Source organism: Perkinsus marinus (assembly GCF_000006405.1).
Source record: "Perkinsus marinus ATCC 50983 genomic scaffold scf_1104296960350, whole genome shotgun sequence".
NCBI classification, from domain to species: domain Eukaryota; phylum Perkinsozoa; order Perkinsida; family Perkinsidae; genus Perkinsus; species Perkinsus marinus.
In genome coordinates this window covers 66826-83611 of record NW_003206190.1, presented here as the reverse complement: position 1 = coordinate 83611, position 16786 = coordinate 66826, and the positions used below count along the sequence as shown (strand labels likewise).

Genomic DNA, 16786 nt, shown 5'->3' with positions numbered 1-16786 from the left:
ACTGCTAGTCATCCTCCTAGACAAGTGAAACAAAACCTAGTCATTGACTAGTATATTGTTATAGTAAGATGTGTTGGTTGGTTCCTACGTAGCTACTAAACTTAAGTACGGCAACCTACTACTACTATTGTCTACGGCGGCGAAACTGTGAACCCGGTGCAATCGGGGCCAGTCTGTGAATCATATGTTGAGCAAAAGTGTAGGAAATTCGTGTATACGATTGTGCCGCACAACTTGTGCGTGTCAGACACACATAGGCGACTTTAACCTGTGCGGTTGGTTTTGTGGCAAAAGCGCTGATTGTGGAGGATTGCGAGAGTTAGAGGGGTGCTGGATGAGTTTGTTCGGGTCTGCTGCATTGGTTGGAGGAGCGTCCGATGAGTGAGGGAGCGGGAAATTACCACTTCTCTACATTCCCAAGAAAATTTTTCTGGATGTCAAGTGATCCCATACTGGGGTTGCCAGTGAATAAAATAGATACCCTGAAATTAGCGTAATCATTGATTAATAACTAATAAGTACACACGGTTTTCAGGTCTCTTAACGATCAAATTTCACCGTGTTTGTGGTTTTTAGCCAGTCGGCTCGATCGAGCCGGATATTCGGGGATTAGTCTCAGTGTTCTATGACTCAGCAATGACCAGTGTGGGAGAATATGCACATGGTCAACTACATGTGTTAGTAATATTAGAGAAAATCTGAGGAAATGTTGGGAAATTCTTATTGTTTTCCTGCACACTTGTAGCAAAATTCGTATGTAAACTTGTATAAAAGGTGCGCGCTTTTCTAAGCTCTGCTGAGAAACGCGAACACATATTCCAGCACTGTCAATGACTTTGAGATAGTGTATATCCTACTTGTGTCTTCCGAAGGGTGGACTATGATGTGATTATAGATACCTGGTGTAACTGCTCAGGTGATGTCATCAGCATTAGTAAGTCTACAGGGAGAATCATCGTACTGGGTAGGAGTTATGCCTTGGGCGTATTGAATTGGGAGAGAGTTGAGAAACCTGAAGCACACATATCAGAAGTCACTGCTCATGCCCGTTTACCTCCTCTCCTATGACAGGTTTTGGTATGCAGACCTCTCCAAAGCCATTAACGGTTTGTTCCGAACGATTTTTGCCAGTAATAGCAGAAGGGACTTCACTAAGTAACGTTGTCGATGCATGGCCATTGCTTGCATGCCTCCCGTTTCTCTTCTGCCTCAGACCTGTAGACTCAACTGATGGAGGAGCCAAGACGGTATGGCTCATCCCGCCCAATGGATTCGAAGTCGAATCGTTCGGGAGAGTAATCTTCTCAACGTAACTTGATGATGAAGCAGGTAAAGGAAGATATGGAACCGGTTCGGTAACGACTTGTGTCTCCACAATTGGGGTAATGTTGGAACGATGGTTAATCGATTTGGACAGGCTAGATGTAGCCGTCGGTGCTTTACTTGACAGTGTCAAGTTGACACCGAGAGTTGCTTCATGCTCTTAGCACGTTTAGCAGATGTAGCGACCTCGTCGATGATGGAGGTAAGGCTTCTCATTCTACTGGTAACGCCAGCATCTGCTGCTGGTTCAGGCTTTCTTATATTTACATATGAAACACCTGAGAGAGGTGAACTCTGAAAGACAGGTGAAGTATTTACCCTTGGGTGTTGGTTTGGCCTTCGCCTTCACCTTGGCTTTCCCCTTGGTCTCCGCTTTCACCTTCATCGCCTTCGTGTTCGGATCTGCTTCCGGCTGTTCTTGACGATATCTCTCTGGTTTCTGAAGCGTCTTTCCGGCAACGGCACGTGTTTGCATTTTGACGATTATGGCAAAGCTAACAAGATGGTCTCTGGCGGACAGACTGTCTGCTCCCGGCTCATGTCTCACTCGATTGATCCAATGAGGACTGCTGGCTCGACGGTGTTTCAATCATGTTGAAGTACCTTCCTGACTGGCAATCCCGACAGGTGTTTCACCATTTAAGATTGTTTGTGAGAGGCAATCAGCCGATCATTATATTTAGGTATGAATTGTGAATGCCAGTTTATCTCCTGCAAAGTAACGTACTCCAGGTCCTGGGTGCCAGGAGTATGTGGGACGCGGGCTTCTGCTAATAAACACTCTCTTACTGGCAGTTGAAGTCGAGCCGCTGAACTCACCCATGTATCGAAGAAAGCGTCCTATGTGATTATAGCTGAACTCGCATAACCGCATGTTCGCTCGTAGTTTCTATCCATGTTACAGTGACCCCATCTGAATTTGTTGATTGTTGCGTTTAGCGAAGTGTTTCAAGGTGTCGGAAGAGAGACTCTAAACTACAGAAGGCGAATATTGTCCCAGTACGGAACTTGATAATACTCGTAAATGTCGGACAAAGCGTCTAACTAACGCAAAGCAAAACCTCCAGTAAGCCGACTAACGAATAATAGTAGACGTACGTATCACTTGACTGACAGAGACATCAATATTTAATTCCAGAAGATACATATTGAAAATTTTAATCTTGTTGGGATTTGAACCTGGGTCATCCGCATGAAAGTCGCGCGCTCTCCCTGTTAGACTGGCATTTTAGGGCGTTTAGTGCCAGCGTCAGGAATTTGGTGCTGGATTCAGTTTGAGGGGTATCAAAAGTCTTGACGGTTCGGTTGTTGATTACTTATGAACTTCATCCTATCCAAGTGCGCACACCCAACCACCGAATACATTGGGTCATGACTCAAACGATTTCACGGTATGGAGATGCGCACTTTCTTCGTTGTGACGGCGGGAAATTTTACACACATTTTGTGTTGACGCTGTGAATCTTAAAGCTGTGAGTATCTTCCGCTAAAGAAGCCGGGGAATTTGTCAGCATATACTGCCTCACATTTGGTGTATGCTCATGGACTTGTTTGTATTATGTGTTGATATTTCGTTTTACTCCGTTAAAGTGACATATTTCCCATTCCCCGAAGAGCTAACAAAGTGGGGGTATTTGCTGTTGTGTTGTAAGTAACCCGCCTGGGTGAACCGTAAAGAGTATAGGAGTATTCAAGTTAAGATGGACGAAGACAGCAAGTCAAGAGATTCAGAAAGGAGAGGTATACATCAGAAAATATTCGATGTGGTTGTAGGGAACTGTCTCCTTTTGTGTGTTAGCTAAGAAGCTGTGCCGTTAGGGTTAGGGATGGAGTTCGTTTGTTCTTCATGCGAATCTATCGGTACGAGGGTACACCGAGAGGAGTGCGATACTTACCGCTACTGTTACTATCAGTTGGCATTCCCTTTGTAAAGCAATGCTGTCGACTATGAATCATAGTCGTTCTGCGGCGATGGCAGCCCGCAGTGCCATCAGACCGTCCCAGAGTGCCGTAGCTGCAACCGCCTCCAGGCACTTCGCTGGAAAAACTACACCAAGTAATTTGAGCTCGTGAGTAGAGTGATACCTGTGCTAGTCTTCGAGTTCCTTGACTCCTGTCTGATCTGTGTTGTTTCTTTCAGGTGGAGGTCAGTGGCAGGCTGTTGATGGCTGCACTGCGACCTGTCATGTGTCCTATGCTATGACGGATACCTCCTACATCTTCCCTATTACTCCCTCGTCCCCTGCTGCTGAGCTCGCTGAGCAGTGGTCAGAGCTCGGAGTTAAGAATGCCTTCGGCGATGTTGTGAAGATCACGCAGATGCAGTCCGAAGCTGGTGCTGCTGGTGCCCTTCACGGTGCTTTGGCTGCTGGTTCGTTGGCGACTACTTATACTGCCAGTCAAGGTCTCCTCCTTATGGTTCCCAACATGTACAAAATAGCTGGTGAACTTCTCCCTTGCGTTATGCATGTGGCCGCCAGAGCCCTTGCTGGTCAGTCCCTGTCCATTTTCGGTGATCATCAGGATGTCATGGCCGTTCGTCAGACCGGTTTCGCCATGATCAACTCTGACACTGTGCAGGAGTCGCACGATATGGCTCTCATTGCCCACTTGGCCACCCTTCGTGCTCGTGTGCCCTTCGTCAATTTCTTCGATGGCTTCCGCCTTTCCCACTGTATCGAGAAGATTGACACCATGCCTTACAACGACATGCGCAAGCTGATAGACATGAAGGCCCTCAATGACCACCGTTCCCGTGCTCTTAACCCCAATCGCCCCTACGTTCGCGGCACTAACCAGAACCCTGACGTATATTTTCAGCAGTTTGAAGCATCTAATGCATTCTATGATAGGGTTCCCCAGATCGTTAAGGAGGAGATGAACCGGGTTGGCGCTGTTACTGGTCGTCACTATGACCTCTTCCAGTGGACTGGTCCTCAAGATGCCGACACTGCCATCGTCGTTCTTGGCTCTGGCGCTAGTGTGGTTGAGGAGACTTTGCCGACTCTCAACGCACAGGGCAAGAAGGTCGGTGTATTGAAGCCCCGTCTCTATCGTCCTTGGTCTGCTGAAGACTTCCTCAAGGCGTTGCCCCAGTCTGTTAAGCGCATTGCCGTCCTTGATAGGACTAAGGAGCCTGGTTCCCTTGGAGAGCCTCTTTACTTGGATGTTGCCAGTACTATTCAGGAGTCTAACCGCTCGAACATCAAGGTGATCGGTGGCCGCTGGGGTCTCGGACAGAAGGAGTTCACTCCCAAGTGTGTTGCTGCTGTTGCTGACAATCTTTATGCTCAATACCCCAAGGATCACTTCACTGTGGGGATCGAGGATGATGTGACTCACCGGTCTCTTCCTCTTACTGATGAGATCAACGTGTCTCACCCCAAGACCGTTGAGTGCCTCATCTACGGTTATGGTTCAGATGGTACTGTTGGTGCCAACAAGAACGCTACCAAGATCATTGGTGATAACACCGACCTCTATGTCCAGGCATACTTCGCTTATGGTTCACAGAAGGCTGGTGGTTTGACTATGTCTCATCTGAGGTTTGGTCCTGAGCCTATCAAGTCCTATTACTCAGTTCAGCACGCTGATTATGTCGGATGCCATAACCCCACTTATCTCGAGATGTATCGTATGACCGAGCACCTTAAGCAGGGCGGTACCTTCTGCTTAAACTCTCCTTTCGATTCAGTGGAAGAGTGGAACAAGCACGTCCCCGCTGGTGTTCGTAAGGCCCTCGCTGATAAGAATGCTAAGGTCTTCAACGTCGATGCTTTCAAGGTTGCTCAGGAGTGTGGTATGGGCCGTATGATCAATGTTGTTATGCAGTCCGCCTTCTTCAAGCTCTCCAAGGTTATGGGCTTTGAAGAGAGTATCGAACTGTACAAGAATACCATTAGGAAGAGTTATGGTCATCGTGGCGAGGCTGTTGTCCAGAAGAACTACGAGATGATTGACAAGGCTCTTGATGCAATCACTGAGATCAACGTTCCCGCTGAGTGGAAGAATCTCTCTGACCGCATGCTCAACTACGAGCAGACCTACGATAACGCTATCGGAATGCTGGCTAAGGACGAGGCATACCATATGAACACCGCTGAGTTCACCAAGAATATTCAGGCCCCTATCGCTCTTCTCAAGGGTGATGATATTCCTGTCAGTGCTTTCGCCTCTGATGAGTTGGTTGGCGGTAAGGTCCCTCTAGGAACCTCTAAGGTTGAGAAGCGTGGTGTTGCTCTCGAGGTGCCCGAGGTTGATATGGACAAGTGCACTCAGTGCAATACTTGTTCCATGGCATGCCCTCACGCTGTCATCAGGCCATTCCTTCTCTCCCAGTATGAGGTTGATAACAAGCCTGCTGCCTTTGATACTAGAGCCGCCAAGGGTGGTGCCGAGGTTGCCGGTCTTCACTACAGGATCCAGGTCTCTCCTTATGACTGCACTGGTTGTGAAGTCTGTGTCAACGCCTGCCCTGATGATGCTCTTTCTATGAAGCATTTGGCCGATGTGATAGAGACCTCAGGCAAGAACTGGGAGTATGCTATGGGTCTTCCTGATCGCTCTGCGAGGTTTGATACCACCTCTCTGAGGGGTAGTCAGTTCCATCAGCCTCTGCTAGAGTTCCACGGTGCCTGCGCTGGTTGTGGTGAAACTCCTTATGTTCGTCTTCTTACCCAAATGTTCGGTGACCGCATGATGATTGCTAACGCCACTGGTTGCTCTAGTATCTGGGGTGCTCCTTACGGTTCTACTCCTTACGCTACCACTCCTGATGGACGTGGTCCCGCCTGGGCTAACAGTCTGTTCGAAGATGCCGCCGAGTTCGGTATGGGTATGGCTGTGACCACTGCCGTTCGTCGTAAGGCTCTTAAGGCTCGTGTTCAGGAGATGCTCCTCGAGGGCAGGGATAGTCCGATGTCGCCTGAGTTGTACACTCAGTTGAACCAGTGGGTTGAGAACTTCAGCAATCCCAAGGTCTGCGATGCTCTCTCCAAGTCCATTCCTAAGCTCCTTGCCGCTGAGGCTAGCAACGATTCTGCTATCGAGGAGCTCCTTGGCATGTCCGACCTGCTCCCCAAGATCTCTAACTGGATCATCGGTGGTGATGGCTGGAGTTATGATATCGGTTACGGTGGACTCGATCATGTCTTGGCTTCCGGTCAGGATTTGAACGTTCTGGTTTTGGATACTGAGGCCTACTCCAACACTGGTGGTCAGAAGTCCAAGTCCACTCCTATTGGTGCTGTTGCCAAGTTCGCCACTATGGGTCACGATGTCGAGAAGAAGAATCTCACTGAGATGGCTATGTCTTATGGCACTGTGTACGTCGCCAGTGTTTCCATGGGCGCCAACTATCAGCAGACCTTGAAGGCTTTCTCTGAGGCTGAGGCTTATGAGGGCTCCTCTCTGGTTGTTGCATATGCACCTTGCATTGAGCATAAGAATATCGATGGTATGAGTCACACTATGCAGCATCAGTACACTGTCGCCAACTCTGGCTACTTCCCTCTGTTCCGTTACAACCCAGCTTTGAAGCACATGGGCAAGAACCCCTTCCTTCTCGATACTAAGAAGCTTACTCTCAGCGTTGACGATGTCATCACTCATGAGATGCGTTTCGGTGCTCTGAAGAAGCGTGATGCTGATAAGTACAATGCTTGTATGAAGGAGATGACTCAGTGGGTCGGTGCTCGATACCAGAAGTACCGTGGATGGGCCGCCGCTGGAGAGGAGATCTCTGAGGGTGTGCCGCTGACTCTTCTATATGGTACCGAGACCGGTACTGCCGAGGCCTTGTCTTATCGTGTTGCTGAGTTGGCCCGTCAGCGTGGTTATGCTGTGAAGGTGATGCAGTGTGACGAGATGGACGTCAGCGAGCTCCCTGAGCATAAGAACCTTATGGTCCTCTGTTCTACCACTGGGGAGGGTACCACTCCTAGGACTGCTCTTGACTTCACTTCGCAATTGCAATCTGCTGTTAAGGACAACTCCAATGCTCATTTGTTGGACGGTGTCCAATACAGCGTCTTCGCCTTGGGTGATTCAAGTTATCATCACTTCTGCACTGCTGGCAAGAGAATCGACGATCTGTTCGCTCAGTTGGGCGGTGAGAGAACTGTTGCTATCGGTCTTGGTAACGATCAGGATGATGACAAGTATGAGACTGCCTTCGAGGACTGGATGCCGAGTTACTGGAAGTCTGTGAATGCTCCTGAGCCTGTTGATGACGGATCCATTCCCGACTCTCAGTTCGAGGTCCGTGAGCTCGACTCTGACGAAGCCGTGGTTGCTCCTTACGAGAGGATCATGCCTCCTCAAACTATTCAGCTTGGTTTGACGAAGAACGATCGTCTTACCCCCAGCGACTACGAGAGGGATATTCGTCATTTGCGCTTCGAATTGGAGGATGGTCAGGATCTTCCCTACCTTCTTGGTGATGTCCTCAACATTCACCCCATGAACGAGGCTGGCAGGGTTAGTGCCTTCCTTCAGTCTTATGGTCTCAACCCCACGGAGATGGTCAAGATCACCCCTGTGTCCGAGAATATTGATGCTCGCAAGCGTGCTGCTGCTCTCCGTCCTCGTACCATCTCACAGCTCTTCGAGGAGTCTTTGGATATCTTCGGTCGTCCCAACAGGGCTTTCTACAAGTCTCTGTCTAAGTTCGCTGAGGATCCCAAGGAGAAGGCTGAGTTGGCGTTGATCGGCGACTCCGATGATACCAAGGGTCGTGATATGTACACCAAGCTCGCTGCTGAGACTGTGACCTTCGCTGATGTTCTCAATAAGTACACCAGTGCTCGTCCTTCTCTTGATCAGTTGATCACTCTCATCCCTTGCACCAAGCCTAGGCTCTATTCCATTGCTAGTTCCCCGAGGTTCGTTGGTCCTAAGGCCATCGAGCTTGCTGTTGTGATTCTCAATTGGACTACTCCCTCTGGTGTCAAGAGAACTGGTACTTCCACGGAGTACATTCAGCGCATCGCTCCTGGTTACAAGGTTACCGCTACCGTTACATCTGGTAGTTTCAAGTTCCCTGAGAGCCCGATGACACCTATGATCATGGCTGGTCTTGGTACTGGTCTTGCTCCCTTCCGCGCCTTCTCTCAAGAGCGTGCTTGGATGAAGCGTCAAGGCATCGAGACTGGTCCCATGTGGCTCTTCTATGGTTGCCGTCATCAGAACAAGGACTACATCTTTGGTAACGAGCTCGAGAGCTTCGTTGAGGAGGGTGCCATCACTGAGCTTCATCCCGCATTCTCGCGTGACCAGAAGGAGAAGGTCTATGTGCAGAACAAGATCGATGATAACAGCTCTCGTGTCTATGAGGACCTCATCAAGAAGGGTGGTTACTTCTATCTTTGCGGACAGGCTGGTCAAGTCGAGTTGGACATTAAGACCGCTATTTACCGTGCTATCGCTGCTGGTGAAGGTATCTCAATCGAGAAGGCTAAGGAGATGTTCGAAAAGCTTGCTGAGGAAGGACGTTACTGCCCTGAAGTATACTAAGTACGATTGTAATGTATCGAGCATGAGCCATCTTATCGATGTAACTGTGTTTGTGTGGTTTGCTTCGCCATGCATGATACATGTAGGAGCAGAATAGAGGCTTATTAGCTCGGTGTAATATTATTTGGGAGATAATCCCAGTTCCAAAATCTTTCTGCCTTAATCGGTTTGATAACGTACATTTTATCGTACTTGTCCACAGTTGTTCGCAGCCTCTGTTAAGTGGCTTCAGAATATTTCAAGCATCTTCAAATGCTACTCCGCGGGTGTTCAGGGTCACTTTGCCCTTTGCTGGAGGATTGTCTGGGGCTGTATAGATTAACATAATCATCTCGTGTGCGATTCTTCACACTGTTTCTCCTCAGAATGTTACTACTTTCTACTCGAAACGAAAGGTCTTGTGTTGTGCTGATTAGTACATTCTATTGGGCCGGTTGGGTTTCTAGAACGAAGACTCGTATATGTCATCATAGATACCTACATTAGTTTCCGCGAATAAGTTAATCTTGGGAGTCGATCGTGATTTTGTAGGTGTAACGAGATCGGATTGACTTGATTTGCTGCTCATCTCTCCACAGTTGAGTTTTGACCGTCTTTTCGAAAATTGACTTCGCTTTTAGTGAAATCGATCCCATCGGGCGGCGCGCCCATTCCATCTCTCCAAGATATGCTTCTAGTACACCCAGTTTTATGGGAGCACGCGATAGGAAGATCAACTTTGTGTGTACGACAAAAGTAACTTCAATTTGTAGAAAATAACTCCGGTGTTAGTGAGATGGATTTTGCTTGGGGCAGATATGCCACCTCAGAAATTCAACGCGGTGTGATTGCTGCTGTCTACTGGAGGCGAGAAGCCTTGTGAGTCTGAGGGAGCTGAACCTATTAAATTTCCATGATGGATGCAACATAGCCGCCGGTTTAGCTGTGGCATATCTGCCCCGAGCGAAATTGATTGCTACAATTCGTCGAAATTGAAGTTTCTTTGGTCGTGCAGAGAAGGTTGATCCCCCTATTAAGTGCCCTCGCGACGCTGGTTGTCTCATGGCATATCTTGTGGTAGTGGCATAGGCGCCCCGCCGGCTAGAATAGACTCCACTGGATGAACAATAGGCCTTCAAAAGGTGTAGCGGTTGTGATGCAGAACTGATAGAAGTTAAAAGTAGAGTACACTGAGCACTTGTCTCTTTTATATGAATTCATCGAGCGCGAACATACTTCGAACCTTACAACGTCGATTGATGATATCTCCTTGATGTTAGTGAGGGCCGGAATACCTGCTAAGCATGTATTTCTCTTATTGTGGTGTCGACAGAAGATTTCACGAGGCAAGTGTCCTTCAGCTAGCACGAAGATCACTGGTTCAAGACTCTGGAGGATCAGGCCTCATGTTATAGGAGGTTAGATAACCGTATGTTCAATCATGTCGCTCGTACCATGTCATTGGTTTGTAGTCAAAACCGGCGTTTCTGTAACCATCGCGGAAATCTAAGGTGCTCAGCTCACTCCGATTCACAAGGTGTCTCACCTCCAGTAGACGGCAGCAGTCACGCCGTATTGTGGAGCTCTGGACTGGTATATCTGCCGCAAGCGGACTCGGGCTCACTAACAGCGAAATTAATCCTCACAACTCGTGGACATGGAAGTTGCTTGGGTCGTGATAACGAAGTTGATCTCCGTATCGGGTGCTCTCGCGAAGTTGATTGTCTGATGGCACATCTCTTGGTAGTGGCAAAGGCGCCCCACCCGATGGAATCGGTTTTACTCAATGCGAAATGAGCGCGTGTTTGCGATGTAGAACTGATGAGAGTTGTAGATCGAGGACACTTACCACTTGTCCCTTTTATATGAAATCATTGAGCATGAGTCAGTTCATAGTATCCCCTTGTCCTTGATGTGGTGAAGACTATCAGCTAAGAAAAGTGTTCTGTCGTCGTTGTGTCGACCAAAGATACGAGTTTACGGGACAAGTAGCTTTCAGCTAACACAAAGATTAGTTGAAGACTTTCTGGGCTCAGTCGTAACGTACTTGTCATGTTGTAGAAAGTCAGATAATCGTATGTTCTACGATGTCTTTCGTACTATTCCGTTTTAGTTTTTGATATCCTGTTTTGCTAATGTTGTCGACTTTAAATCATGGCCGCTCTCTTGCGGTAACTGCTCGTAGTCTTGCTATACCCGCCCAGGCTGGTGCCATTACTGGTAGCTCGAGGCATTTTGCTGGGAAGGCTTCCCCCAGTGGCGGTCAGTGGCAGACCATGGATGGTTGCACTGCTGTGTGCCATGTGTCCTATGCTATGATGGATACCGCCTACATCTACCCCATTACGCCCTCGTCCCCTGCTGCCGAGCTCGCTGAGCAGTGGTCAGCGCTCGGTGTTAAGAATGCTTTTGGTGATGTTCCCAAGATCACTCAGATGCAGTCCGAAGCTGGTGCTGCCGGTGCCCTTCACGGTGCTTTGGCTGCTGGTTCGTTGGCGACTACTTATACTGCCAGTCAAGGTCTCCTCCTTATGGTTCCCAACATGTACAAAATAGCTGGTGAACTTCTCCCTTGCGTTATGCATGTGGCCGCACGTGCTGTTGCTGGTCAGGCCTTATCCATTTTTGGTGACCATCAGGATGTCATGGCTGTTCGTCAGACCGGTTTCGCCATGATTGATGCCGATACTGTCCAGGAGTGCCATGATATGGCTCTCGTATCTCACTTGGCTACTCTCAGAGCTAGAGTGCCATTCGTTAGTTTCTTTGATGGTTTCCGCTTGTCCCATTGCATTGAGAAGGTTGATACTCTGCCCTACAATCAAATGAGAAGGATGATTGATAGGAAGGCACTAAATGCTCATCGTGCTAGAGCCCTCAACCCCACTCGCCCTTATGTCCGTGGCACTAACGAGAACCCTGATGTTTACTTCCAACAGTTTGAGGCTTCTAACGCTTTCTACGACAAGACGCCTGAGATCGTTAAGGAGGAGATGGATCGTGTTGGCGCTGTTACTGGTCGTCATTACGATCTCTTCCAGTGGACTGGCCCGAAAGATGCTGAGGCTGCAATTGTCATCCTGGGTTCTGGTGCTAGTGTTATCGAAGAGTCCCTACCATTCGTCAACTCGCAAGGCAAGAAGGTCGGTGTATTGAAGCCCCGTCTTTATCGTCCTTGGTCTGCTGAAGACTTCCTCAAGGCGTTGCCCCAGTCTGTTAAGCGCATTGCCGTCCTTGATAGGACTAAGGAGCCTGGTTCCCTTGGAGAGCCTCTTTACTTGGATGTTGCCAGTACTATTCAGGAGTCTAACCGCTCAAACATCAAGGTGATCGGTGGCCGTTGGGGTCTCGGACAGAAGGAGTTCACTCCCAAGTGTGTTGCCGCTGTTGCTGACAATCTTTATGCTCAATACCCCAAGGATCACTTCTCTGTGGGGATCGAGGATGATGTGACTCACAGGTCTCTTCCTCTTACTGATGAGATCAACGTGTCTCACCCTAAGACCGTTGAGTGCCTCATCTACGGCTATGGTTCAGATGGTACTGTTGGTGCCAACAAGAACGCCACCAAGATCATTGGTGATAACACCGACCTCTATGTCCAGGCATACTTCGCTTATGGTTCACAGAAGGCTGGTGGTTTGACTATGTCTCATCTGAGGTTTGGTCCTGAGCCTATCAAGTCCTATTATTCCGTCAACAAGGCTGATTATGTCGGATGCCATAACCCCACCTACTTGGACATGTATCGTATGACCGAACATCTCAAGGACAATGGTACCTTCTGCTTGAACTCACCTTTCACTACGGTGGAAGAGTGGAACAAGCACGTCCCCGCTGGTGTTCGTAAGTCCCTCGCTGATAAGAATGCTAAGGTCTTCAACGTCGATGCCTTCAAGGTTGCTCAGGAGTGCGGTATGGGCCGTATGATCAATGTTGTTATGCAGTCCGCTTTCTTCAAGCTGGCTAACGTGATGGACTTCAAGGAGTGCATTGGTTTGTACAAGAATACCATTAGGAAGAGTTATGGTCATCGTGGTGAGGCTGTTGTCCAGAAGAACTACGAGATGATTGACAAGGCTCTTGATGCAATCACTGAGATCAAGGTTCCCGCTGAGTGGAAGAATCTTTCGGACAGTATGCTCCATTATGAGCAAACCTACCATAACGCTCTTGGTAACTTGGCTAAGGATAAGAGTGCTATCAACAAGCCGAGCTTTACTCAGAGTATTCAGGGTCCTATTGCTCTTCTCCAAGGTGATGATATTCCGGTTAGTGCTTTCGCCAATGATGAGCTTGTTGGCGGTAAGGTCCCTCTTGGAACCGCTAAGGTCGAGAAGCGTGGCGTTGCTCTGATGATCCCTATTGTGGATATGGACAAGTGCACTCACTGCAATATCTGCGCTATGTCGTGCCCTCATGCTTGCATCAGACCCTTCTTGTTGTCTCAAGCTGAGGATGATGCCAAGCCGAGCACTTTCGATACTCGCAAGGCCAAGGGTGGTGCCGAGGTTGCCGGTCTTCATTACAGGATTCAGGTCTCTCCCTTGGATTGCACTGGCTGTGAAGTCTGCGTCAACGCCTGCCCTGACGATGCTCTGAGAATGGAGCATTTGAGTGATTTCAAGGAGGCCGAGTCTCAGAACTGGGAGTATGCTGTGAGCCTTCCCGATCGCTCCTCGAGGTTCGATAATACCACCCTCAAGGGTAGTCAGTTCTATCAGCCTCTGCTAGAGTTCCACGGTGCCTGCGCTGGTTGTGGTGAAACTCCTTATGTTCGCCTTCTTACCCAAATGTTCGGTGACCGCATGATGATTGCTAACGCCACTGGTTGCTCTAGTATCTGGGGTGCTCCTTACGGCTCTACTCCTTTCGCCGCGAGGCGTGATGGTACTGGTCCTGCCTGGGCTAACAGTCTGTTCGAAGATGCTGCCGAGTACGGTATGGGTATGGCTGTGACCACTGCCGTTCGCCGTAAGGCTCTTAAGGTCCGTGTTCAGGAGATGCTCCTCGAGGGCAGGGATACTCCTCTCTCGCCTGAGTTGTACACTCAGTTGAACGAGTGGGTTGAGAACTTCAGGAATCCTGCGGTTTGCGCCGCTCTTTCCAAGTCCCTTCCACCTCTTCTGAAGGCTGAGGCTAGCAAGGATCCTGCTATTCAGGATATCTTGGACGTGTCCGACTTGCTCCCTAAGATCTCTAACTGGATCATCGGTGGTGATGGTTGGGGTTATGATATCGGCTACGGTGGACTCGATCACGTCATTGCTTCCGGTCAGGATTTGAACGTTCTGGTTTTGGATACTGAGGCCTACTCCAACACTGGTGGTCAGAAGTCCAAGGCTACTCCCATTGGTGCTGTTGCCAAGTTCGCTACTATGGGTCACGATGTCGAGAAGAAGAACTTGGCGGAGATGGCCATGGACTATGGTACTGTGTACGTCGCCAGTGTTTCCATGGGCGCCAACTATCAGCAGACCTTGAAGGCTTTCTCTGAGGCTGAGGATTACGATGGTTGTTCTGTTATCGTCGCCTATTCTCCCTGCATTGAGCATAAGAATCTTGATGGTATGACTCACACTATGCAGCATCAGGCAACCGTTGCTGCTTCTGGCTACTTCCCGCTATACCGTTACAACCCGATGTTAAAGAGGTTGGGCAAGAACCCCTTCGTTCTTGATACTAAGAGGCTTACTAAGAATGTGGATGCCGTTATCAGCAACGAGATGCGTTTCGGTGCTTTGAAGAAGCGTGATGCTGATTTGTACAAGCAGTACAGTTCTCAGCTTGACGCTTGGGTCCGTGAACGTTACAGCAAGTACCAAAGGTGGGCTGCCTTGGGTCAGGATAGTAACATCTCTGATGGTGTGCCGCTGACTCTTCTATATGGTACCGAGACCGGTACTGCCGAGGCCTTGTCTTATCGTGTTGCTGAGTTGGCCCGTCAGCGTGGTTATGCTGTGAAGGTGATGCAGTGTGATGAGATGGACGTCAGCGAACTCCCTGAAAACAAGAACCTTATGGTCCTCTGCTCTACCACTGGCGAGGGTACCACTCCTAGGACTGCTCTTGACTTCACTTCGCAATTGCAATCTGCTGTTAAGGACAACTCCAATGCTCATTTGTTGGACGGTGTCCAATACAGCGTCTTCGCCTTGGGTGATTCAAGTTATCATCACTTCTGCACTGCTGGCAAGAGAATCGACGATCTGTTCGCTCAGTTGGGCGGTGAGAGAACTGTTGCTATCGGTCTTGGTAACGATCAGGATGATGACAAGTATGAGACTGCCTTCGAGGATTGGATGCCGAGTTACTGGAAGTCTGTGAATGCTCCTGAGCCTGTTGATGACGGATCCATTCCCGACTCTCAGTTCGAGGTCCGTGAGCTCGACTCTGACGAAGCCGTGGTTGCTCCTTACGAGAGGATCATGCCTCCTCAAACTATTCAGCTTGGTTTGACGAAGAACGATCGTCTTACCCCCAGCGACTACGAGAGGGATATTCGTCATTTGCGCTTCGAATTGGAGGATGGTCAGGATCTTCCCTACCTTCTTGGTGATGTCCTCAACATCCACCCCATGAACGAAGCTGGCAGAGTTAGTGCCTTCCTTCAGTCTTATGGTCTCAACCCCACGGAGATGGTCAAGATCACCCCTGTGTCCGAGAACATTGATGCTCGCAAGCGTGCTGCTGCTCTCCGTCCTCGTACCATCTCACAGCTCTTTGAGGAGTCTTTGGATATCTTCGGTCGTCCCAACAGGGCTTTCTACAAGTCTCTGTCTAAGTTTGCTGAGGATCCCAAGGAGAAGGCTGAGTTAGCGTTGATCGGCGACTCCGATGATACCAAGGGTCGTGATATGTACACCAAGCTCGCTGCTGAGACTGTGACCTTCGCTGATGTTCTCAACAAGTACACCAGTGCTCGTCCTTCTCTTGATCAGCTGATCACTCTCATTCCTTGCACCAAGCCTAGGCTCTATTCCATTGCTAGTTCCCCGAGGTTCGTTGGTCCTAAGGCCATCGAGCTTGCTGTTGTGATTGTTAACTGGACCACTCCATCTGGTGCGAGGAGGACTGGTACTGCTACCGATTACATCCAGCGTATCGTCCCCGGTCAAAAGACTACCGCTACTATCACCTCTGGTAGCTTCAAGTTCCCTGAGAGCCCGATGACACCTATGATCATGGCTGGTCTTGGTACTGGTCTTGCTCCCTTCCGCGCCTTCTCTCAAGAGCGTGCTTGGATGAAGCGTCAGGGCATCGAGACTGGTCCCATGTGGCTCTTCTATGGTTGCCGTCATCAGAACAAGGATTACATCTTTGGTAACGAGCTTGAGAGCTTCGTTGAGGAGGGTGCCATCACTGAGCTTCATCCCGCATTCTCGCGTGACCAGAAGGAGAAGGTCTATGTGCAGAACAAGATCGATGATAACAGCTCTCGTATCTATGAGGATCTCATTAAGAAGGGTGGTTACTTCTATCTTTGCGGACAGGCTGGTCAGGTTGAGAACGACATCAGGAGTGCCGTCTATCGTGCCATCGCTAAGGGTGAGAACGTCTCCATGGAGAAGGCTAAGGAGATATTCGAAGACCTTGCCGAGAATGACCGTTATTGCCCCGAGGTGTACTAAATGCGTTCCTTGGTAAATGTATATGTTTTCCATACCCTAACCGAAGTGATCGGAGTATATATTTATTTATGTTCATTTCTCCGAGTGCTTTATTATGCGTGAGAGTCAGAACTTCTGACTCAGAAGACTTCTGTTTTTCCCGCCATTAAAATTGGCATTTTCTGCTAAGATCGTTTTATTGTGTTAATAGTAGGATGGGAGAAATGTCTGGGGGGAGATTTGAACCCGTGACCCATAGAGCCAGGATCTCACTAGTTCTTCGGAATAGTCCACTGTGGTTGTGCACAGCGAGTCGTATACATCTTCTCTCCTCTGTCACAGTCGGATGAGTCAATACTTAT

General features: G+C 49.0%; 3 protein-coding genes across 3 annotated transcripts; 2 read left to right on the top strand and 1 right to left on the bottom strand.

Moving 5' to 3' along the window:
* Positions 1–1570: 1570 nt before the first annotated feature.
* Positions 1571–1798, bottom strand: Pmar_PMAR013238 (hypothetical protein; the record flags this gene model as incomplete). Its single annotated transcript, XM_002772851.1, has 1 exon — positions 1571–1798. One exon carries the CDS (start codon positions 1796–1798, stop codon positions 1571–1573), a length of 228 nt encoding a protein of 75 aa, XP_002772897.1.
* Positions 1799–3294: 1496 nt separating this feature from the next.
* Pmar_PMAR013237 (pyruvate:ferredoxin oxidoreductase/NADPH-cytochrome P450, putative) lies at positions 3295–8835 on the top strand (the record flags this gene model as incomplete). Its single annotated transcript, XM_002772850.1, has 2 exons — positions 3295–3379; positions 3464–8835. The coding sequence occupies 2 exons, from the start codon at positions 3295–3297 to the stop codon at positions 8833–8835; spliced, it is 5457 nt and encodes a 1818-aa protein (XP_002772896.1).
* A 2114-nt stretch (positions 8836–10949) lies between these two features.
* Pmar_PMAR013236 (pyruvate:ferredoxin oxidoreductase/NADPH-cytochrome P450, putative) lies at positions 10950–16445 on the top strand (the record flags this gene model as incomplete). Its single annotated transcript, XM_002772849.1, has 1 exon — positions 10950–16445. One exon carries the CDS (start codon positions 10950–10952, stop codon positions 16443–16445), a length of 5496 nt encoding a protein of 1831 aa, XP_002772895.1.
* Between the last annotated feature and the right edge of the window lie 341 nt (positions 16446–16786).